This window comes from Colossoma macropomum, unplaced genomic scaffold (genome assembly GCF_904425465.1).
Source record: "Colossoma macropomum unplaced genomic scaffold, Colossoma_macropomum, whole genome shotgun sequence".
In the NCBI taxonomy this organism is placed as follows: Eukaryota; Metazoa; Chordata; class Actinopteri; order Characiformes; family Serrasalmidae; genus Colossoma; species Colossoma macropomum.
In genome coordinates, this window is record NW_023494789.1 from 16,503,895 (window position 1) to 16,530,215 (window position 26,321).

General features: G+C 37.8%; 1 protein-coding gene across 1 annotated transcript in view; it reads left to right on the plus strand.

Moving 5' to 3' along the window:
• pex5la (peroxisomal biogenesis factor 5-like a) overlaps positions 1–26,321 on the plus strand; it is a 114,487-nt gene that overhangs the window by 77,321 nt on the left and 10,845 nt on the right. The window contains exons 4-9 of the mRNA XM_036570296.1: positions 3,281–3,475; positions 3,602–3,722; positions 3,851–3,944; positions 9,336–9,431; positions 25,247–25,363; positions 25,505–25,648. Of these exons, the coding sequence (XP_036426189.1) occupies positions 3,281–3,475; positions 3,602–3,722; positions 3,851–3,944; positions 9,336–9,431; positions 25,247–25,363; positions 25,505–25,648 (767 nt within the window). The remainder of the gene's footprint in view (positions 1–3,280; positions 3,476–3,601; positions 3,723–3,850; positions 3,945–9,335; positions 9,432–25,246; positions 25,364–25,504; positions 25,649–26,321) is intronic.

A 26,321-nucleotide genomic window follows, 5' to 3' on the forward strand; every position in this document is an offset into this window, starting at 1 on the left:
AACTATTTCTGAAGTGCTCAAATATCTGTTCTCAAAATCAACCGTATGTAATACAGTAATACCTAAACTGTTTTTAGCCTTCTGTCTGACAGAACAGATACACTTCCATGTCACTTCAGTGCTTCAGTACATGCTGGCTATCAAAACACAAGGCATTTTTTTTTCACTTGCGCATGCAAATCACACACTACCACTTTCTGTATTTCAATTAATAATTTACTACAGTGTGATGATCTTGTAGGTGTGGTAGTTTCAGAACAGCTCGTCATTGTACCAACAGTGCGTAGAAGAAGCTACTCTTCTCTGACACAGCGGTAAAAACTTGTGATTATGATTTTGTCACAACAGATCTGCTGTATTTGCTGTCAAGTTTTAACCCTGTTATATAATTGATTAATAAAAAAGGGGAAAAAAGAAATAATATTCCCACCTGAAGTGGTTACATGATGAAGCGGAGGAGTCGGAGGCAGTGCAAATTGAACACATGGCAGTACTTGTATAAAGATCACTATACTTACCCATTTGAGATGATTCATCAAACTTGTGGTCCCTCCATAGTATACAAGCCTCTTATCACACATTTTGCACTAAGCATTTTTATTTTAGTTTCCTGCTCTTATAGCCACGTGGAAAGAAGTGCAGATTTGTTGCACTCTTAGGAGAGGTGACATGGATGCCAGGAATAAATTTATTATGTATTATAAACGAAACCAGCCATATTTTATATATATTTTTAACATTTTCCATAGATTATCACTGTTCATTAATTTATTATAGGCTTGTTATTTTAGGCTGATTATTTACAAACAGACAAAGCATCTGAAAACTAAATAGAGAAATGAATACCAACGTAACATATGAGTTGAAAAGTGAAAATTCATGGCACTCTTCATTAGGTTAAAAAGCTTTATTATAATATGGCTATGAACAAAAAATCTCTCAACGCATTTTGGCGTGAGCCTTCATCAGAGAGAGTCACAGTGGCTCTGTGGGAGAGTCACAATGTCATAATAAAGGCTTTCTAACTCAATGAGAGTCCCATGGATTTTCTCTTTTTTCTCAAGTTTTGAACCCCTGGCCTTAGAGCATCTTCAGTATAGAATGTTTATTTCCCTACCGGCAGCACTCTCTATGTTTATATTCTTCTGAACATATCATATGACTACTGGTGTGATCAGATTATTCAGGCCAGCCCTACTAGCTGCTAAATTATTCAAAGAAAACTTTTGAATTACTTCTAAACATGTGATGCTGTGAAATTCACAAACGTTTTTCAATCCAGCGACCATATGTTGATATAACACTCTGTGCAGAGCTTTTAAAGTTTGTTTCCCATTGGTCTGATTAAACCTGGTGCTCAGAGGTGCATGCGGAGAGCCATTCAGGATGCAACTGACAAACCCAGTGGTTATGGTCAGCTTAACAAGCAATATATATTAGATAATCCATGTACATATGTGAGAACTAGGAGTCTCTTGACTCAAACCAGAAAATCCCACAAGATATGATGACATCTTCAAAGGCTTTGTAGAAGCATACCAGAGTGGGCTGGATTAATTTTTTTTTCAGTTATCACAGAAAGTATAGACATTGCTGTTTCTTGTGATAGAGATGATTGTGTCTCAGCCGGACAAGAGATGGACCTCCATATGAAGGATTCAATCTTACTGGTGGTTTTGCCTTTGATTTCTGAGAACAGAGATGCAGAGGAGTGATGGTGAAAGTCTATATGAAATAATAAATCAGTGATGAAGGAGGGACATCATGCATTTTGACAAGTTGGAATACAATTTGAAATAGCCAAGCAATGGGAACAAAACCCTAAGATGTTTGGAAGATTTTGGGAAGTTGACAAAACATTTGGATCAAATCTGTCAATCATAATAGTGATTGGCTGTCAAGTGCTTTTCAAAATCCCTGCAGTTTTCTTGCAGAAAAGCAAGTAAAATCAAAGAAAATGTCGTTTTTAGCCTGTTGGGTGCCAGATCCACCTGCTGTTTTCTGATAGCAGTGCCCACTCATTGGTGAAAGCCCAGAACAACATCAGACAGCACAGAATGTCATGATTTCTTGCTCCTTCCTGTGCTGTCAACAGTGCCATGGTTGAAATGTAACTTCATCAGTGCTGGAGAGAACAAGAAGGGAGCAAAGGTACTAGGTGCTTGTTTTACTCAAAGTAGGTACTTGTTTTATTCAAACTTACTCAAATTAATTTATCAGAGCCTTCTATATATGCATTCTACCTTTTGATGTATCCTTTTGAAAGCTTTGAAATAAAATCCTACCATGATGTTTTGATTGTGATCATATGAACACTTTTCAGCTTTTTTTCCCCTCTGAACTAGCCAGTTCTCAGTGTAGCAGCCAGGCCTGTGCACAGACATTTTAGGGGGCAGGTGCTCAAGGGCGACGTGAATTAACTTCATGAATTAAAATTTAATTTACAGTGTATTACAGCCACTCTTATCAAGAAAGACAGATTAATCATGTTTCAGATAAAATCAAACGTTGTCTGAAGATTTTTTTTCCAAAGGCAACCAAAAAGACTAATGCTACTACCAATGCATGGATTTGAACCCTAGTTTCCCTAGATGCAAAGCCATCACATTACTTGCTAAACTACTTAATTACTACAGATTAAATTAAACTTAAAACACCATTGAAGAGCTCCACAGAGTCCCGTATAAATCCTTGTATTTAAAAATAATGAAACTAGTACACAGTCACTATCACCCCTCATTGTTGACTGTATGTTTAATTGTTGTTCAAAATAACCACATTATGGAATGTGACGCTGGTGGGATTTCCAGCAATGTGGTGTTGCGTGACAAGTTGGAGTTACTGAGGAGAACCACAGGTGGTGGTACTGCACCAAAGGAGTCGCCCAAGCGCAATAAATCCAGAAGAACCCAGTCCGACCCACAAGCTCTCTTCTTGTGGTGAGGCTGAGCCTTATCTCGTTGAAATGGATCTTGAAGAATTGTGGAGGCAATATACAATACAATTATTATACACACCCACCGAAAGGGCACTTGTTCAGGCAGAAGGCAAAGGGGCAGGTGCTCAGGCTCCTCCTGGGGTCTAACTGTGGATGTCCCTGGTAGCAGCAGGTCTGTCCCATCACATTAGAGTAGCACTAATCTGAGAGGGAGAAGACATGCACACTGTTCCTCTATGTGACATTTGGGGTCAAGAGTGGGCTAGGACCCATGCTGATGAACAAATGAGGTCATCCTAAACTTCTGAAAACTCTTTACCATATTTATATCTCCCCATCCAGTCCTGTCCTCTTCATTGGACCTGCTGGACCTGAGTGAGCCTGGGGAGAGGAGGAATAGTAAAGACAGAAAGAGCCCTGTGTCCAGCAAGAACACGCCACACAGAAAGAAACCAGACGAAACAGAGTTGATCCAGGTGGACATTGAACAGAGCACACCCCGCTCACGCACACCTGTGAAAGACTCTCTGGATTCAGGTACACAGACCTACCAGAAAAAGAAAGACCTTTATCACATTTACCCAAAAGACCAGATCATATTTCTTAAGTTTGAATATATTGCCATGACATGTCTTATAACTTTATTTGATTGAATCTTGACAGTAGCTAATCCTTCTCCACTGGAGAAATGGGAGGAACTCAACCTGCATCCAGAGCGAACCGGTAGCAGAAAATGGAAACTGGAGAGAAGACGGTCCTCAAAGAACTCTGGAGAGTTTGTTTGGTAAGCGTTTTCTCTGCCATATGTTCAGCAATGAGACTAAATGTTCACATAAGGATCTTTAATACTTTAACAATCACATCAATGCAAACATTATTTTATTGCTTTTGTCCCTGATGATGCACTCATAGGTCCATTGATGGGAAAATACAAACTGAAACAGCCACCAAGAACTCATTAGAAGTAAATTACAAAGTGGAGACAGAGACGTCCCCTGCCACTCAAGTAAGCTAATTTATGTTCATGTTCATGTTGTCAGTAATGCTTATGCAACGTCATTTACACTCATTACAGTCCTTCACTACCCATATTATAAATTTGTCAATACACAAAGGTGGTAAAATGAGCCAAAACCATTTAAAGTTTTGGAATTGTGACAATGATTAAACATTAAATAAAAAAATAAAAGAAATAGCTACAGTACTATTCCAAAGTCAGAAAACACCTTTGATTTGTTTGATTTCCCATAAAAACAGCCAATAAATACAAGTTATTAATTCACAACATTAAATATACTATAATCAGCTTGCATGAGGAAAGGGAATATCAAAGGAAAATAAGTGAAAAAGTGAGTTTCCAGAACCAGAGTTCATAAAATAATTAAAAGATACAAAAAAGTGAGACTCAAACAACCATGCAAGACCTGGTAGACCACCAAAACTGTCATCAGATAAACAGTACTTAAAGCTTTCATCTTTGAGCGAGAGGAGAAAATCAAGCTCCACTCTTACTTCAGATCTGAAAAAATCCACAGGTGTTTCTGTTCATCCTTCACCTCAATGCTGTGAGTCTAAAAGGATGCGTAGCTATCAAGAAGCTGTTACTGAGAAAAGAAAATAGACAAAAAAGCAGAAAAGTTGAAGCTGCCAGTGTTCTCAGAGATCCACCCCGGACCTCAACATTATTGAATGTGTTTGGATTACTTGGATCATAAGAAACAAAAAATTCAACCAACTTCTAAGACTGAACTCTAAAGTTGTGGCAACATAACAAAACAAAAGCAAATTTCCTAAAAGAATGGAAGCTATAAGAAAGACAAAGTGTGAACACACTAAATACTGAAAAATGCGGTATTATATTTAGTTATTGAGGCTTCTGTGTATTTTTCTTATGCTTATGCTAACTTGTACTTAATGGCCAAGACTGGAAATTAAATAAATGAACAGTGGCCCATGACTTTTGCACAGTACTGTATATGTGTGCAGCTGATTAATTATAAGTTGCACTGACCACCTTTTGTAGTAACTACAGTATTTTAATCCAGTGTTATATTTGCATGCCAAACTGCAGGTCCATCTGAGCTCCACTTGAGCTTTAAATGTTGCATTGTACTGGCAACGCCTGTGACTTTATGTTGTATGTGTCTTTGCTAACCCTTAGAATTCTTTCATTTCAGCTCAACAAGCAGTATGTTAGTGGAAGACATGTAAGACATTTCTATGCTTTTATGTATGACATGCTGAACGGTCTATGCATTTGCACCATGCCAACAGCATCACCACTGAATCTATTTTCTTTTAAGAAAGGCCACATCATAGTGGTTGCAATTTTTTTACGCTGAAACTGTGCCTTTTTGCAGCATGAGGAAATTGGGGATTTTTTCTTTAACTTGTGGTGCTACAGGGTACAAATGTTACACGCTTCTGTCCTCAGTGGAGCATGCAGATCTGCTGGGCTGCTCTTTCTGTTGCTACAGTATCTGCTATTATTAGATTGATAGCCGATGAATTATTCAGCAACCTCTCACTGTGCTTATTACAGTATAAGGTATCAGCTACAGCAGGTAAAGTACACGTCACATTTTCAACTTTGTGTTGAGTAGTAGACTAAGATACCAGGAAAAAAGAGTACGAGGAAAACACTGACAGTTTATGAATTGATCTTAAACTGTACAAGTCAACAGTTATCACTTTGCTAACCTTTAGCAAAGTAATAACTATTAGTCCATTAATGACCTCAGATAGTCTTGATATGCTATGTAATTATAATTACACAATGACGTGAATAATTCCATCCCTAGGTACACACAGAATTACACTTATATTCAGTTTACATTGTGTGTTGACAAATTTTAGTCTGTGTATCTAAACTTTTGTTTCCATTTGTTTCGTTTTCAAGAATGACACATACGGCAAAAAATGGTTAAATATTTATAATAGCGATGGTTTAATTAATCATTATCATGTCAGGCTTTTTTTAGTAAATACAGTATTTTAATCCAGGCTGCAGGTCCTTCTGAGCCCCATTTGATCTTTAAATGTTGCATTGTATTAGCAACACTGGAGTTTTTCTTAGGTAATTAATATGCAGAGTTTTTCTTAACAAATATATTCAGAATACTTTATAAGAGTAGATATTAGATATTACTTCACAATTAAGTTACAAGCTTCTACTTCATAATTAACAAATCATGTACTAACAGTTTATTTATTATTACTTCATAAAGTGATAATGCGCATGTGTTAATATTTGTCTACTTTTTTATAATTAAACAATAATGACCAAATCAGAATTGTTAGGCCACCAAAGGATTTGGTAACTATTAATAAATAGTTAAAATAGGAGATATTTGTCCATAAACAACCTCAATAAACACTCCTATAAACTAGAGTAGGAGATATTAGTCCATAATCACATAATAAACCCTCTAATACATTAGAATATGATATATTAGACCATAATCAATCTTAATAAATGCTCCTGTACACTAGAATAGGAGATATTAGTTCATAATCAATCTTAATGAATGCTCCTGTACACTGGAAGAAAAGATATTAGTCCATAATCAATCTTAACAAACACTCCTATACACTAGAATAGGAGATATTAGTCTATAAATGACCATTATAGGTGTCAATATGCACTAGAGTAGGAGATAGACATCCCCCTATCCATCCAGCCTTGATGGCCCCATTTCTGACAGAAGACCAGACCACTGATAATGATACAGGTTTAAGTTGATCGATTGCAAAACTGCAAACAAAACATGAAGAAATTGATGCCAGACGAAGGCAACATTAAAGAGATACTTATACCAGAAGCACAAAAATAAAAAAACGCTGGTGAAAGGAGGGCTAACAAACTACACACTACACTAATGATAAGGCGAGGCTACACAGAAGGAGACAGGTGCAGGTGGAGCCAGAAACAGGACACTGTAACATCACTGTAGATTAGGCCATGAAACATTTTGGTATTGGATAAAATATAAGATAAATAAAATGTAAGATCCATCTGTAGTTGTAGAAGGTCTGAGCCTATTGTAGATAGATAGATAGATAGATGGATGGATGGATGGATGGATAGACAGACAGACAGACAGATTGTACATAGAAAAATCACTTGTTTCAGTCAATTGTATGCAGTATACCTTGGGATCCTAGAGGGCCTGTCGTGAGAGGCCAACTGTTCTGCACAGCAGTTGCCAACATCAATTAAAATCGTGGTCGATTGGGCTTTTAACAATGAGTGACCATAGAAATGGAAAGTGCACTGTTAAAGGTAATTGTTGCACTGACTCAGTGTTTGATGGAGCACATTTGTCATCAGGACGCAGGCTAGAGTTACAGCGCACTGAAGCAAGACTGATTGTCTGTTCTGAGGCTTCTATTATAACTTCCTGTGTGAAATCCATTTAATGCTGTAGCCCTGGCAATAGATGAATATCCAATGACCAAGGTGCCAGGCACCCCCCTCCTATGCGCCTTAGTCATTGTAGCAGTGGGACTTACTTATGAAGAAGATTGAATTATGCTAGCTAGAAGTTTGCCTTTGACAGGCAGGCGCTTTCCTTAATATTTACAGGGATCCAAGTACAAGTTACAAAATGTCCTTCTCAGCAAAAAAAAATACAATGCTATAAGGACAGCAGATTCAGTTTCTGAAGCTTATAGTAATCTAATATTATTGTATACTACATGACAAGATTCTGATAAATGCAACATTGTGTATCACTTACAAATATACATAATAAATTAGCTAACATTATAAGACATGGTACCAATCTAATATCCAGTTTAGGAATCAGTCTGATAAAAGCAAGAAACTGGATGTCAGAGGAAAAAAGAATGAATGCCATCTGATTCTGTAACAAATGAGCTGCATGAGATGTCACAGAATTCTGATGTAGTATAAGTGGTGTAATACAAAATAAAGCAGGCCATGTGATTACGGTAGCCACATGTTGCCTAACATTAACATAAGAACATCGAGTTGCTGGCTATTAAGCAAAGCACTTGTGTTGGATTTGCTATTAAGTTAGTTTTGTGTTATACTAGATCAATTTAAGTTTCATATTAGTTGCTTTTATGTTGGCTATGTGGGAATAATTCACACTTTTAGATGGTCATCTTAATTTAATGCTTATTAGTTATTAAAAAAAAGCAATATTCAATTAATATTGACATCAGCCAGTAATCAAGGTTTCAGTATTTATACTGGTATCAGAAAAGAAAATGTGGTATTGTGCCACCTTCAAATATTATAGACTTTATATGGCTGGGATTTAAAGGCCTTTTATAATAGTTGCAGATAAAAGCACACAACATTTTTTTTAAGTACTGGCAGTTTACTTGCCAACAAAATACTGTAAATACGCAGTATTTTACTGAGATAGTATAGAAATTGTAAAACCATAGTAAACTAGACATACTGTATAAATGAAATTACACTAAATTATAGGTGTTGCTGTGAAGGTCAGTTCATTTGCCTATACTTTGTTGGACACAACTACAGGTGATGTTTACTTACAAGTATAAACTACCACAGTCAACCACTGCACTTACATTAGGGTCCGATATCCACTGACGTGTGAGGGCTACAGATATTGTAACTATAGCACTGCCATAAAAAACACTCTGATTCTGCCTCTTATATATAAACCATCAAAGCTGTACTAACCTACTTCATGGTTACTATCTGACTTTTCTGTTTTGTCCAATGCATTGAATTTTCACAGTGAAACTTCATTTCATGAAATCATGCAAATTTTGTGTCCCATAATTCATGGCAAAACATGAAAGAAATACCATAAATAAAGAAAACAGTATGTTTTTGCAAATTACTATACATTTACTGTAATATTTTACAGTATAGGCATGAATAAATATAAAAAATACAGGTAGTCTGAGCGTTGCCTCAGGAGTTCATAAGCCACTGGAATGTTATTTGACGTTTTTTCTGTTCAGAAGTATGAAATCACTTGCTTTCCTGCATATGTAGCATGCCTACCCATGCACTCCTCCAAAATGTCTTGGCTTTTTTTTCCAGATTTAAATGAATGTCATGACCAAATATCTTCAGCCATGCAATATTCAGATATGCACACAGAGAGGAATGTGCAAAGGAGGGTTTGCTGACGGTGGCGTGTCAGTCCAGGGCTGTTGTGAGACAGGGTGAATGGCTAATGCAGGGGGGATATAGGGGAGGTGTATGAGCACCATACAGTGAGAGAGAGAGGTGTAGGCGCGAGCTGCTGATGGTAGCACATCCCCTTGCTGCTGGCATCAGAGGTTTGCAAGGGCAGGGCTTTTTCCCCTGTCAGGGGGTCTGGAGAGACGGCTAAGCCGCCCGCTCTCTCACTCCTGCTGTGTGTGCGTATGTGTGTGTGTCTGACAGGGCCGACTGAGCAAAGACCAGCGGTGGGGCAGCGCACTCCTGTCCAGAAACCAGTCCCTTGAGGAGGAATTTGAGCGAGCCAAAGCAGCCGTGGAAGTAAGTGACAATTTCAAATACACAGTACAGACACAAGCAGTGAAGAATATCAATGCCTCTGAAACTATGCTCTGTTCACTATTTAATGTTGTATATCAAGTCATTTAGTACTGGTGAATGTAAACATTCAGTGAGCTCCTACAATCCCACAGTCAATCTCACGGCCAACCTGTCAACATTTAGTAGCTGTAATGCTTACATAATATTGCCCAAAAACTGAAAAATACTGAAAAAGTTTTAATTTCATTTTTATTATGTGATAAATTCTTCTACTTTATAGAATTTAGAAAATTAAACGAATTCCTGCATGAAAGCTAAACATCTTAGCTGTTTAGCTTGAGTCGTTGAAGAACACTTTGCTTTCATGTTTTTGGTGTAATGGGAGAAATAGGAAATGGCTGGGCTCCTCTTAAACTGCCTCTGCCACCCATTCCCGTACCAGTTTTAACATGCCCCTGTCACTTTTGCCTCGTTGTTTCCTCTCAGGGGAATCCCTGATGTCATCTTAAGGGCTGTTCTATTACTATATTAGCTCAAGTGAAAGGTGCCAAATGTGCCTTTGGAAGGACGAGGGATAGAGTGAACGCAAGTGTCGAATTTGGCAGTTGGACTTGCCAAGAAACCATTGCAACACACATTTTGCATTTCAAACACAAAATAATGGCAGACAAAGCTGTTAATAAGCCATAGCAGTAAACTACTTCAAAATGCTTAACATTCCAAAAGCATAACATTTGATTTGCTAGGCTTGTTATGGTTAAAACAAATTATGTATATTACATTTGACATCTCTTAGCTAGCTTGTTGTAAAAGCAGAGCTTCAAATTTAGTGTCATTTAGCATTTATGATAATTTATGTCAGCTCATGTACACATATACAATTCTTTCTCAGTTATGTAACACAGAACTTAAGATTAAACTAAGTGTTTTTAAACAGAAGAAGGAATCCTCTGAGCAGGGATGCTACAGAAGAGAATCTTCCAAAGAAAGCAAATTGAGTGAAAATGAGTGATGAAAAGCAGCATTTTGTCTAATGTTCTCATAAACACTATGGCAACGGCCAGAAAGCGCTGAGCAAAAAGCAAGCAAGCAGCCAGCTTTGCTGTCAACAGGCCGACAGTGGCCCACTGTCTTCTTGCTATCTAGGAATTGGCATGCTAAAAGCTAAATGGCTGACAACAAAAAAAGGCACTACACCACTACTTTACACCAATGTTTATAGCCAGATATAGTAATTATTATGTATGTTATGTATGTAATTATGTATGCACTGGTCAAACTTTGAAAGAGAGTGAGTGAGTGTGTTCAAATTGAAGAATCCTCCCTCGCCGTCTTCTCTTCCGCTGCTGCTACAAGTGGCCTTATGTAATGTAGGTGTGACACACATCTGAGCAGTGAGTCGAAGTGGCCAAGAGCATGTTTAAAAAAAAAGTACTGAAATGGAGCCCTGATGTAGCTTAGACACAATTTACCCATAATGCACTCTGTTGTTTGAAGATTCACAAGCAGCTTCTCTGAGGAGGACAGCAACTCAACATATCTAATGCTACTGTGGTAATGCCTCTCTGAGCAGAATGTGACCGTTAATGCAGAGTGGTGAGCAAACTCATGTAACGTTAGTGTCCGAAATCATTTTCCTGAAACATGGATTCTGTTTCCTATAATGGTGCTCCTTCTCCAACATAAGGAATAGTGATCAGGTGACCATTCTGAACTTGAGCCCATTCGATATAGAATTTTTCTGACCAACAGAGCTTGACCTTTTGTCCAAACCTGACTGCTCAATCTATTCTTCCTCTTGTCTTTTATTACCTCTAAACAATTTTAATCGGGCATGCTGGGGTCACACACTTGTAAGAAAATGGATGTGCGTTAGGGAAAGTTTTGTCAGGCATGGGTCAGGTTCACACTCTGAACCGTTCAGTTCACACTGAAAGCTCTACTGACCAATAATGATACAAATTTAGAGGAGCTAAAAATTATGATAACCGTGTAAAGATAGTTTGTGTTAAACCCTGTTATTCTAATGCTGAAGGTTACGTTCTAGATGTTTTTGTTGTTTTATCAGCAATGGTGTTCATGCTTAAATTGACCAGTTTAGGCTGTAATTAATGTTTTATCTGCAAGACATAAAAATTCTGCAAAAAAAAAAAATATGCAAATGAGGCTTCCATCAGAGTTTTTTTCAACTCTATACAAGAAAACTATGTCATTGCTGAGAAATATGGAATGAGTTTACAGAGGAATATTTAATATTGAGAAGCTTCTTCTTGCTGTTTTGTTGAATTTTATGACTATGCAGTGCAGAGACAGAAAACAATGTCAATATAACAGCTTAGGAAATATCCACTCACAAGCTGCAATCGCCTTGTGGCTGTTTACCATCTAAAGTTCTTCTTTTCAATGTGTCAAAATTGGCATGAATATATGTGGATGGAAACCAAGCTACCAATACTGACTGTGGTAATAACATCTCCCTCAGTGCACCCTTATTTCATATGTAGAATGTGGTGATAATTACCCCACCCTCACTGACAGAATAAGAGAGAAAACATGGACTAATCTAACCCCATAATAATACTTGGGTTTTCCACTGCAGAAAAGAGAGGTAAATAGGTCAGTAATTTCTGCCGCAGACTTGCAGGATCAGATGGCAGCAGGTATAGTAGTTACAGTAATCAGATAAGGCCTCATTCACCTGGAGACCATGCTGCTAAACACTAGCTGTTCAGCTCCAGTAATCATCATAACCATGTGCTGTTTCAGAAACAGTAATGAGGGAAATCTCATGCAGCTCTTAAAGGAAACCGTCTAGGTATCATTTCCTGGTGTTATGAACTAGAAAATCCATCTTTAGAGATGACTGCAAATGATCACTGAACAGTGGCAGTGCAGAGGGAACCACATATGTTCCAACTGGTTTTAGCGTTATGTCAATAACTGACAGATGTGAAATCGAAACTGCTGGAAGTTACCACAGCAGACACTCTTGCTACTTGTCTTGCTTGGATCTTTTCTGGTCCGGTCATTGTAAGACAGCCGTCAGCTATTGTATTACATGTGTTGTAGTTTCGAAGTACTGGAGGGCTACAAACATAGCTGACTTGTGAAAGCAGATGAATAATAGAGGAGACACAGGAAGGAGATGCAAAAGTGAGAGGAGTGCTTAGCAAGGAACGTTCCAGCCGGTATACTCGGATTATCTCGGGAATCTCTCCACAGTGCCCGCTGACGTCATGTCTGTGTGGTGCCCTCCAGGCAGGATTTGCTGAAGCAGAGTGGGAGGGGCACTGCCTCTGAGGGGGGCAGGCTTTCCGATAAGTAATATTACCCATGGGCACAAGGGAGCAAATGGAGGATTGATTGATTACTCCATCCTGCATTCTGAAGCTCGTACCTTTAGATATCTCACTCCTCCTTTAGGCATTCTGGGCAGCCTCCTATCTGCATACATTTGTCCTAATTAAGAACGTGGTGCAGAGTGTGCTTGTCTAGAAGGCTACTTCCGTGGCAGGCCGGCTAGTTTCCAATCCATTTCATTTGTGTAATTGTGGGCTGTCCGGAACGAAGAAATAGCTCAGGCACTAAAACGGAGCGGTGGTGAAGCTTCAGGCTGTCCAGCATATCAGAGCTTGAGAAAGAGTAAGTTCTGATTAACCCTTTAATGCCAAGGCAAAAAAGCAGATATTCCTGCTTTTCAGTTGGCTTTTTTCCTCTAATAACCTACTGCTTCTCAAAGCTGTTGTCACATTTACAGTCATATGCAGACATTTACACGGTTTGTTGATTTTCTAAGTAAAATAAGTGCACATCCACTACAGAGAACACACCTCTGCACAATTACTGTATATGTGCTAAAGTTTTCATACTGGAAAGCAGTAAAACATAAAATATGACCTGTGCAAATGTTATGGTACGTTGTATTTTGTTTTATTTTTTTCCAATGTCAGCAAATCGATAGAAATTGTGCTCTAAAATTTGCAGAAATGTGTAATATTTAAGTTAGAGAATGTGTTAACTTAATTTCACCACAAAACATGTAATTTGACCAGGGGTATTCAAACATTTGCATATGACTGTATTGTAATGTCTGAAGAACATGATCTAACAAAATAATTGGTCATTTTTAGTTACCACTTTGATCAAAAAAAAGAAATGGATGTGAATATACTAGGGAATCTACACACTTCAGTGGCTTTGTGTCATCATATTAATGAAAAAATCAATAATAAGCCTTTAGTGAACAGAATTCCATGTACATGCAGAAACTATCATGGTGCATACAGTAATAAAGGCAGCATTGCGCTTCTTTTGTGCAGTGATAGAAAACATGAGAGCGCACAAAAATCTCCAGTTCCACTGACTATGAGAACTAGCCATACTACTCTGTGGGCACATTTTGAAGTTTCTACATTTATCTTAGAAGTATTCTACATTTTTATATTAGTATGATGGGGTTAAGATGCATTTCCTTGCATGCAAATTCTGAAGCCCAAAAATATTAAAGCTGTGTGAAACTGCAGCGGCCTGTGAAATGTTCTAGTCGTGCTTAAATTGAGCGGACCCCGGAAAATAGATCACAGAGGGAGAGCTCTGACTACCCAGGCACTTTTGGGACGTACAAAAGCCAATGTGCAAATTAAGGCATGCTGCTCTCATTAGGAACAGGTAGTAGCAGCAGGAGGTGAAAAGCAGGTTAACACTGAAGTGGACTGTTTTGCTCAGAGGCAGTGGTAACATTAACGAAGCACAGACTATGCAAGATTAAACTGACCATGCAGTTCCCCTTGAACATACCAGAAAACCAGTTTCGATGTGTTTTGATTTGCTTACAGTTGTTACAGTTGGGCAACCCTGGACAAATTACATATTTTATTGATTTTTTAAGTGAAAAGAAGTAAATACAATAAAAATAATGTTAAAAATAACGTTTTCTGCAGATGTTAATGCACAGTTACTTTTTATTTGATGAACATAAAAACTTTTTTTCTACTTAATTATGGCATATGCAAACGTTTGGTATACTAAGTCAGGCAGTTGCAGTTGGCAATATTATGTCTTGCAAATGCTTTTTGTAGCAAGCTAGGAGTCTTTCTCATCTTGTTTTAGGAATTTTCACCCACTCTTCCTTGTGCAACACTCCTAGTTCTGCAAGGCTGTCTGTCACACACAACATGTTTAAGACCTACTCATGGATTTTCAATGATATTCAAGTCAGAGGACTGTGAGGGCCAATTCTAAAAGCTTCTGCTTCAGTTTCTTGAAATAGGTTATGGTGTATTTTAATTTATTTGACTGATTGTGCCACATTTGCTTCCAAAATGTAGAATATATTCTGTCCTCTACCCAAGTAATGATTCCTGTGCCACTGGCTAGCACATAAACCCACATAAATCTAAAGCATAGTAGATCCACCCCCATGCTTAACAGCTGGCAAGGTGTTCTTTACACCAAATGCTCCTCCTTTTTTCTCTAAACATACCTTTGGTGATTGATGCCAAATCCTTGAATTTTTACTTTCTACATCAGTTCCCAACACTTGTTCCTAAAATTCTTCTGCCTTATTTAGATGTTGATTTGCCTGCATTTTTCATAAGGTTTTTTTCTGATGAGATGTTCGTGCAAGCAACACTACACAGTAGAACTCTTATGTCAGCTAAACCTTTCTGCAAGCCCTTTGCAGTCATGTGGGGATTTTGCTTTGCCTTTCAGGCCAGCATACGAGCAGTTCTGTCTGAGAGTAATATTTGCAGTTCTGTCTTGGTCTTTGAGATCTTGCTCTGACATCCCACAGTTCCCCTTAACTAAGTTCCTATTTCTCAAGTTCTTTTCAGACAGTAAAATTTGGGAGTTGGCAGCACATTAATATATTCTTAGTAGCCTTTCTTGGCTATGCAGACATCAGTATTTTCATATCTTCAACCAATCGTTGTTAAATGTTTTGAATTTGAAGAGTTAATTAATGATCTAGAATTGTCATCAGGTGATAATTCCTAATGCCAATTTTTTGATCTGCCTAACTGGTCCGAACGAGTCAATGAAGGCCTAACAAAGACTTTACAACTAGGAGGCTGCCAAAACTTTTGCACATATTGTATTTTTTTTCCATTTTTCATGTTAATCAAATAGAAAGTAACTGTGCATTAACAAATGCAGAATAGTTTGCTGCAGAGGTTGTGTATGTAATTTGGCTGTGGTGAATAAACATTACATACAACTAAAGGTGCCATGAAAATGAATGGGAAAATACATGACTGTGGTCAAAACTTTATGCACCCCAAGCACACAGTATTATGCCTTATTTTCATATAGAAATTACACTGTCATTCAAGGAAACAATGAAAAGGAATGATAGGACCCTCACCTGTAGCAGCTCACATTTCACCTTAATGTCAATTAAATTGCTTTCCCTCTGTTGCTCAACATGATTTTAGCTGATACGAAATGACAGCCATTGCTTTTTCACAGCTGGAGCTCCTTCCACCACTAAGCATTTGACAGTTTGTCAATTTCTTTGCTTAGATGAGAAGTTAAACACTGTGCGCTCTAAAACCAAACTCTGTTAAAAAATGCTGCTCATTTCCCTTTGAAAGCAACTGCTGCGATGAAACATTTCACCTCATCTGTTTTCCTGATTACAGCTGAAGCAGATTTTGTTTGCGTTTTCCATCCGACCTGCAATCCGTATCTTTACAGGAAGAAAATTTTATAAGTCAACACCGAAGTGCAGGTCTCATCAATTATGTTTTGTTGCTAAAACTATAAATCTCTTCTGTTGAGACTCAGTACCTGGCTCTGACACATCAAATGTTTTAATGCATGTAGAAGCACCATAATTAGGTCTTTCCAGCACTGATGACTCACTTTTGATTTATGTACACAGATATTCTTATATGCACAGTAATGCGCTTTTTAAAAATCCAACTATTGGCCTTAATGGATGATTTAAATGAGCTTGGGGTTTAAATGAGTTGTATCAAATCCATATGTACCTCATATAAATTCATTTTTTGGCAGTTTATCAAATTCAGCAGCATACTATAGATGTCATGTATATGTATTTCACTTTCATTGTGCTGATATTAACTGATTGGCCCGCTCACTTTGCACTAATCATATTTGTTTTGATGAATGTACACTTTATATCCAGATGTATCCATTTTAATTAGTGAATTCAGCTACTTTAAAGTGCTCCCATAGCTGACACCAGTGTTCAGTTGTGCACACATACACTGATCAGGCATAACATTATGACCTTATATATATCCTTGTTCCTACGCTCATTGTCCATTTTATCAGCTCCACTTACTATATAGGTGCACTTTGTAGTTCTGCAATTACGGACTATAGTCCATCTGTTTCTCTGCATAATTTGTTAGCCCCTTTTTACCCTGTTCTTCAGTGGTCAGGACCCCCATGGATCCTCACAGAGCAGGTACTATTTGGGTGGTGGATCATTCTCAGCACTGCAGTAACACTGACGTGTTGGTGGTATGTTAGTGTGTGTTGCGCTGGTACGAGTGGATCAGACACAGCGGTGCATGGGAGCCCATTTGAGACCCATCTCATTTTGACCTCAGTTGAGGTACCCTTGAGTGGTACTCCAAATTGGTACATAATGGGTGTAAGATGGGCACAGTGTGGAATTACAGTGGACAGAATGTTGGGCCTGTATGCTTGGATATGTAAAGGAAGTTTTTATATGGATTTTATATAGGTGTAATATGAGAATAGAGTAAGACAATCCTAGGCAAACTGAGCTGATGGTAATTGAGTCCCAAGATGCAATAACCATACATTTCAGAATGCAGCCCTGTTGATAAAGCAAGTTACCATGGAATGCAATAAAATCACTTGATATTGAGAATTTTTGAACTATAGATGTTTCAATAATGTATTAAACATAATATATAAAACAACATTTCTTGCTTTTAATGGATTTATTATAAACAGAGCAAAACACTGGCCAATAGAACACTTCTTTAAAAAAGTAATAAAATTGTTTAAATAACCTTGTAAATAATCAAATAAATGTTTCATTTCACAAGTAATACATACATTTCATTTTCAACTTTGTTGAGCAAACTCTATCAGTCACATGATGCTTGTTTAAAACCAAAATGATTAAGGTTGTTTTTTCACCCTTAACCACTGTTTAATTACTGGTTTTACAGCTAAAGAGGAAAATGATGTAACGTTTCCACTCACTTCACTTTCGACTGACTTGTTTACAAACTGTAGGTACTAGAAACAAAGTTATGTTTTAATTTGTAGCAGAGATGTGTAGGATGATTGTATGAACAAAATTATTAATCTTGTTCAAATGCTTTTAAAATTATGAAGTAAAAAACTAAATGTATTAGGCTGTGCCACGCTCTCCCCTCCTGCATTACACTTCTGTTTAAAACCACTGAAACTTAAATTAGTCTAACCTTGCCAAAAAGACATAATACTGAAGGACATGCATTACCATTTCAGCTTGAAAACAAAAAAATATGCTTTTTATCTTTTAATCTCTTAGCATTTACTTCTGTCGAGATCTCCCAGTACTATACCTTGATATCACTTGTATTTTCTTTACTCATAATGAAGTTCCAAACAAGTCTCAGTGGAATAATTATCACTGAATGTCATACTCAAGCACTTTTAATTGTCTGACTCTTGTCTGTCTCAGGGCCTTTTGTAATTCCAATCACGAAGCGACCCCTTGGTCTCTGTGAATTTAATTATAAGCTGAATATATTTGCTTAAGGTGGCAATGTTCCCCAGTATATAAATGTATCACTTGTCATAGTTTAGGGACTGCTTTATCCTTAAAAATAAATGTGACTGTGCAGCATTAGAGCAGTTAATTTAAGGTATACTTTTATGACTGCTGTACAGAATGTGCTTCCAGCCTGTCAAACTCTAAATGCAGGTGATCCATAATCTTATTTTTATTTGTCTTGACTGCTTCTTTCACAGTTGTATGTCTACGTCTAAGAAGAAAAAGGGCTGTGTTTCCTAAAACTTTTAAAAAGTTATCTTCCCAATGTTAGTTGTCCTTTATTTCCACCTGCAGTCTGAATCTCCCCTATTATACAGCACTGACTGATCTGGGCGGGTGAGGGATAATGTGTTTCTCCTGAGATAAGTTGTGGGAACCACTGCGTCTGTGCTTGGAGAATGCTGACTCATGGACAGCGGAACATATATTTGATAGGTGGTGCCAAGCATCAACTGGTTAGCAATTTACATTTGATATCAGCCACTCACAGTAGCCTACACTGCTATCCAGACTACATGCACAATGCATTTAATCTGCTCCCAGAATCCTATGATACTTTGTCACTGCTTGCAGAAATTGGCCCAATTGGTTAAATTCAAATCAGCGCAGAATTAAAGCAGTCAGTCATGAATAAGCAGAGGTAAAAGTAGTAAGATGTGTTCTTGTTGCATTAGGCCTAAAAGTTATTTTTAACATTTGTTTTTGAGCAAAAGATTGGGCAGTACATACGCACCAGGGATACACAGTAGTCTGCAAAAGTTTTAGGCACCTGATATTAGATTGAAAAAGCTAATTAATTAGACTAACTAGAATAATGAGCATTTATTTGCTCAGAAATATAGTAACATTAGAATACAAAAAGGATGAATACAATATATAGTGATTTTATGTGTGTCAGTGTGTTCACTAAACCATTTTCAAACCTCTTAGTGTGGCAACCTGGGATCATTTGTAGATATTGTCTAATACTTGGTTTGGCTACTCATTGCTTTGTTAAATTAAATCAAGTGTGCTGGAGATGGAATTAAATGAATGTATTTTCTGGCTGAGGATAAATCTGAACCATTCTAACTAGTTCTGCTAACTACTTTTTTAAAACAAGGAATTCTTAAAAAAGTTACTTTTTACTGTATTTATGTTTATCTGAATGTATTGTAATGTTATTAGGTGTTTTTACAGGCAAAATTACACTTACTGCCCAGAGAAATGGTTTTAAATGTTTTGCTTTAGTGCCTACGACTAAATCCCATTTAGCCAAATGAATAGTTCTTTTTATTTATTGTTTCGTTGGTCTTTTTTATTTCTTTTTTTTATTATCCCCTGCAAGCTCTCCCATCTTACATTGCCACCAGGCTGCGAGGGTGAAGGTTAGGACAAGGTTCTACTCTGAAACACATGAAGCCAGCCAACATCATTTTTTGAACTGCCGCTGATGCAGTGCCATTGGACAGTTCAGTGGGCTTGAAGGAGAAGGCTAACTGCCAATTCTGTTGCATTGGCTAACTGGCTAACAGATATCCACATTGGCTAGCGTTGTAATATGGGGAAGAAGGATCATCGTACCAACCCAGAGAGAGCGAAGCAACTGATGGCTATGGCATCACTAGGAATCAAACTCAGCCATTTTTGTTTAGAGTCGCAGCATAACGCTGAGTTTCCAATGTTGTAGCTAATCAAATCCAGGCTAGAAATGACCATGAGAAATGTGCTACCATGCTGATGGTAGCTCAATTTCGTGACAAATATAACTATATCTGACCTATGCTAACAGTGCAATATAAATATAATTTGCCATTAATAAATAATAATGCATAATAAATTGAGGCAATTTTACTAAAACACACTTCTTCTCTAATTTATCAGTTAGGTTGAATCGCTGGGATTCTAAAGTGTTCCCAGCATTGATATATAGCCTTCTTAGTCAGTCCAACCACTCTGAAATGCCTGCAGTTGTTGTCATAATTGTTGTTCAAAGTGATATTCCGTCTATCATATAACAACCACTGTTGATTGTTACAGTGTTACCTTTGATAACTTATGATATGATGGTTTCATCCCCTGACCAGCTCTTTCTAGAAACTCTTTCTTGAAATGTGCTAGCTTGTGCTAAATTTCTTAGCAACCATATACTCAACTCGTGCCATGTCTCAGTGGATAGGAAGGGCTTAGGTTGTGGTCTGAGTGCAGTTTGTGTTAGAAACAGTGACTAATTAGAAGGTAGTCTTTCACCCTAGTCAGCACCCATGGCCTTGATCGTTCGTTACACGGCTAGAGAGAGTGCAGGCCAAGCCCTCTTGCCCAGAGGAGGCCACAGAACCCCAGTTAAGCCCTCTGTCACAGCTAGCTGGCTTCTTGGCAGCATGTCAGACTTTATTGCACATATACAGCTGTATCTCTCAGTCTCTTATCGGCAGACTCACCAGCCTGTTGGAGAAAGAGCCCTTTTAAAGTGAGATCTGTCTTAACTGACAGCTACTGTATGGCCTTCAGAATTTTTTCTTTCTTAATGACCCTATATATCTCTTTGGTGCCTTAGTCTTGGTTTGTTACTTTCAGCAAGAACTGATTTCTAGGAGATAGTGAGTGATAGGGATATTCTTACAGAGCTGTCGGTTTGTGGAAGTCCACATGTCGAGGAAAAGTACAAAAAAGTACAACCACTGATTAAAAAAAAGAACTCAAACTCTAATAAAGCAGTAATCCAGAGGAGCAGTATGTTATAATGACTACCACAGTTAAGGGGTGTAACATATCATTCACATATTATTCCATGAACAACACAATGGCTTTAGTAACTTTTAGTTATTTAATTAATACAGGATTTAATTGATGTCAGCGATCATATGGGTGTGTGTGTATGTGTGCAAATCCAGTATGGGCAGAGCAAAACCTAACACACCTAAAATGTAACACAGATTTTTTAATGTAGTTAAACAGGTTCAAGTAGAATGTGCTTCTGGCCATCTCGTATTCCCATAGCAAGCTCATCTGGGAATTTTCACAGCAGTCAGGCTGATATTTCTCAAGGTTCACCGTGAAGGACTTTTTTTGGGTCCCATCAAAGTAACTTTTTTCATCATCAAAAGTTTTTTGAGTTGTGCGTTTAAGTCACAGAATTCACTCCTATATAATTTTAATTACTCTCTTATTGGCTGTAATATAGCATCATGTGGGAGCATGTAAATAACTCGCAGAGCAAGCCAGGCTAAACTAAACTGCAGCCTCCACACAGCACACAACTATAACACAGTGTAATACAATAATATATATATATATATATATATATATATATATATATTGCTGCTGTTGGAAGAAAACCTTGTATCTCTATTTTTGACGTTTTTAAATTTTTGACATAATTTGAAAATGCCTGTTACCCTTTACATTGTATGTTAATTTAATGATGAATGGACCAAAAGAAATGACCCAAAATGACTTGGAAAAAAGTCTGATTCCATTGACACTACATTGATTCCATTACATTAAAAGTAAAGCAGGTTTTTTCCTGCTATATATATATATATATATATTACACTGAATGAAAATGAACTAAAAATTACAGAAATGCATTTTTCTAGAAGGCCCTGAGGGCTCGCCTCTGAAGTTACATAGTAGAGCCCCCTTCCTCCCCCTTTTTTTGAATACAAAAGAGCTAACAGGCCAACAGCACTGGACTCATCATCATTGCCGAACAAATGGCAGTTCTGAAATGTTGCTGAAATGAAAGCAGCGCACTCCTCCTCTCTCCAGCTCTGATGTGTAGTGCTGCTAAGGATGTTCTTAACCTCCCATTACAGCCTCCTGAAAGATTCAGCCTGAAAAACATTTCCAGGATGGGGGGAGATAATGAGCTTTCAACTTTGACCTTTGACTAGTTGGACTGCCAGTATGCAGGAGCTGACAGGGGGTCTTCCAATTATAGTAATTGGACACTTAGCAAAGCTGCACCCATCACAGAGCATAGAAGAGCAATTATCTGCATAACATGAGGGACAGCAGTGAATAAAATAATGTCTCATCAAATATGTTAGAACTCGAAGAATTGCTCAACAGTCTTTAAAGGCCACCATCACACATAGCAGCTGTTCTCAGTTTCTGTCCTGGACACACACACCATATTTATCCATTTATGAAGGGCTTATCATTAGAAATGGGCTCTATGGCCAAAAATCTTATCTCAGTATATTTTTCCAGATCATTCAATATTGATGATTATCTGTGTTTTTCAGTTTTCCTAATGTAGAATTTTACACCTGAATAGTAGCCTATGTTTAACCCCCCAAAAATATAAGGCTTATTCTGATGGAACATAAATACTGCCATATGCAAAAGTCTGTGCGCCCCTGGTCAAATTACATGTGTTGTTGTTGTTGTTGTTTTTTACGTGAAAATAAGTCAACACGTCCTCTGCAGAGAACACATTTTAATGCACAGTTACTGTTTATTTACTCCATTTAACATATTGGGAAACATACAAACATAAAACTTAGCCTGTCCAAAAGTTATGACATTTTTTATTTTACGTTTTATTTTTTCCAATGTGTTCAACTCAGCAATGTGCAGAAAAGATGACATATTTAAGTTTTCCTTGTAGAGGATGAAACCTGTTTTCACTTCAGCAAAATATGTGTGTTTGACTGGGGATGTTCAAGCATATGACTAAATACCAAAATTGAACAGAAATAAGCAGTAAGTAAGAGTAAGTTTAAGTACTTTTCCTGTCCATAATTTCAACATTGGAAAAAAACTAGCAAGTTAACTCACATTGATTTGTGCTATTACAAATGAATGGCTAGACTTCTTCTCCCTTCCTTTCACAACCTGCATTATCAAGACGATATTGATATGAAAAATGCTTGATTTCAGTAATTATCATTATTGTTTAATTACCTCTGCCTACTTTTAATTACATCCTAAATTGAATCAGGTGTGTTAGAGCGGAGGAAATATGAAAATGCACATGGTCTCCACAGGACTGCTGTGAAAATGAACATAGGCAGGAGTCACTAAACTACAAGGCTTTGGCGAAGTATGCACTGTTGAAAGTTCACCATCAAGGTGGCAGAATATACTCTTCAAATCAGATATGACGTGTTTGCAAAATCATGCCAGTGATAGAAAAAAGTACTTTACCCCTTAGAATAGATACATCCTATTCCTTCTGTGGTGGCTCAATTTCAATTTTCAATTCTTACTAACATAAAAAAGTTTCTCCTCAATCAGAAATTGTGACAGAGCTTAGTCATCACATGATTAGGACTGGAGTGACTCAACTGCATGACTGCAGGAGAGTCCCTTCCCTCCATCAATATTCATGTGCCGCGATTCATTATTCAGATTGCTGAGTGCGGGGAGTTCAGACTTATGTTGATACAGATTTGAGAGGTTTGTGAGTACAGCGCACACCTGCAGGGAACTTACAGAAGTCACCCTGAACTCGCAATTAGAGATGGAGAAAATTGTTTTTTTTCCATAAAAGCCTGCTACATGCTGCTGATGGATCCTCTGTTGTTCTTTCACTACATACTACCTCCCTCAGGTTTAACCCTTAAAACTTCAGCACCTGTCAGACATCCATTCCTCACTTTCTTTCCTTTCACTTTATGTACTTTACGTAGTAGTTTCATAGCAGTTAATGTGTAACTCATAGCAATTATTGGATAGTGAGCTAACTGAATAATAATCCTACACTCTTGAAAAAAATAGCTATCAAAAAGGGTTCTTTGGAAGAATAGTAGAACCACTTTTGCTATAGTAGAACCACTTTTGGTTCTCTAAAGAACCTTTCAGCTGATGTTTCTTTGAAGAACCATTTTTGTGTCTGAGAGCAAAGAACCATTTTAAAGTTTAAAGAACCTCCACACAGTATAAAGGATCTTTACGAATTAAACGTGTTTTTCTAGAATTTTACCTCCAAACTGAGAATCATTTTGAAACCATTAATTCTGAGCGTGTAGAGCAGGGTTGCAAGCTGAGGTTCTGGAGGGGCAGCGTCCAGCACAGCTGTGTGATTTTCTTGCTCTTAACATACTTACTAAACCTGGCAATTAGCTACTGAGTTGAATCAGGCATGTTTGAGTAGAAGAACCACCAAACCACCCCGGTGTAGAATTTAAAGATCATAGAACACCAACCCAAACAAACACCAGCAAACTCAAACATGTGACTGGTTTGCCACATCGGTGTGTGATTGTTGAGACTCTAGAACGCTCTTCTCCAATTACACTGTTCTAAAATTTTCTGCCCCATTCACACTTCTCTAAGATATGTTCTCCATTCACTGTTCTGAAATGTTCTCCCTAGTTCACACAGCTCTGGAATGTTCTCTCCATTCACACTGTTCTAAAATGTTCTCCCTAGTTCACACTGTTCTAGAATATTCTACGCCATACACAATGTTCTGAAAGGTTCTCCCATGCATTCATACTCTTCTACAATGTTCTCCCTCGGTCACACTGCTCTAGTATCCGTTCCCTCATTGACAGTGTTCTAGAATGTTTCCCCTTCCACATTGTTCTAGAATTTTCTCCCATCACAATGTTCTAAAATGTGCTCCCTAGTTCACACTGTTCTAGAATGTTCTACCACATTCACAATACTGTAGAATCTTCTCACCCATAGACAATGTTCTAAAATATTCTCCCTTCCATTGACACTATTCTATGATGTTCTTACCCATACACAATGTTCTAAAAGGTTCTCCAGTGTATGTATACTGCTCTAGAATGTTCTCATTCAGTCACACTGCTGTAAAATCCACTCCCCTCTTTATACTCTTCTAGAATGTTCTCCCCATTCACAATGTTCTAAAATGTTCTTACCCATTTACATTATTCTAGACTGTCCTAGAGTGTTGTCCCTTTCACGCTGCTGTAGAATGTTTTCCTCTTTCGCACTGTTCTAGAATGTTCTCCCCATTCACACTAATTCACTTGATTTATCAGTTCTACACTTTCTAAAACATGTGGCAACATTAGATTGTTTCCTGTGGAGTGTGGGATCAGTGTTCATGGCTTTAAAGGCTGTTGTTGCTACATGTGTTGTGCAGTCAGACACAGAGTTCTGGGATAAGATGCAGGCCGAGTGGGAGGAACTGGCCCGCAGGAACTGGCTGCTGGAGAACGAGCAGGCCCAGATACCCTCCACAGTGTCTCCTCACGAAAAGGTACAACACGTTTAGACAAGAAGAAAACGTTACAGCTAATGTATTAAGATGCTTTAAAGCCCATGCATTTATCTCTTTAAAAGCTTTTTTAATGCATCTTGACATATCAGATTATAATGCCTTGAGCACTTTCTGTTGCAGGGATATTACTTCCACACAGACAATCCATATAAAGATTGGCCTAATGCATTCGAAGAGGGCGTGCGGAAGGCCAGAGAGGGAGACCTGCCAAACGCTGTTCTACTGCTGGAGGCGGCCATCTTGCAGGACCCTCAAGACTCTGAGGTAACTGGACACTTGCAGTGACACTCTCTGTGTGATCAAATCAATGACATAAAAACATCAGCATGCATCCTGACAGCAATGCTGTCCCTTAAACTCTTAAAAATAAAGGGGACAATACAAGTTCTTTGGGTCCATACAAGAACCATTTTGGGTTCCCTAAAGAACCTTATAATGGATATTTCTTTTAAAAATTGTCTTTGTAAATGAAAGTTTAAAGACCCTGCACATAATATATCTATTACAGTTTTTATCTAGAACCATATGTCCAAGCCAAGAACCATTTATATTTAAGAAACTGGCTTCATTTCTCACACTGAAAGCTATTTACTTATGATACGGCATCATGAGCACAAGAGAAAGGAGCCAATGCCTGTGCAGGTAAGAAGACCAGAGAGAGCTCCATTCTCAGCATTAACAGCAACAGTCAATCATTCACTGTAAATTGAAAATTCTATCTATTTTCTGTTGAATAATGATGTTTAATTCCCTTAACCTCTGCTGGCTAACTTACAGCCCAGAGAGGATTATCCCACTGCCTGTGGAATTACCCTGGGCTGATTAGCAATTGATTCTCTTGTGCTAGAAATTCTAAAGAATATGTCTCATGGATACCAGATATATGAAGCCAGTTTTCAGAATAAGCCAGTGATATACTCTGCATCACAGTGCGAAA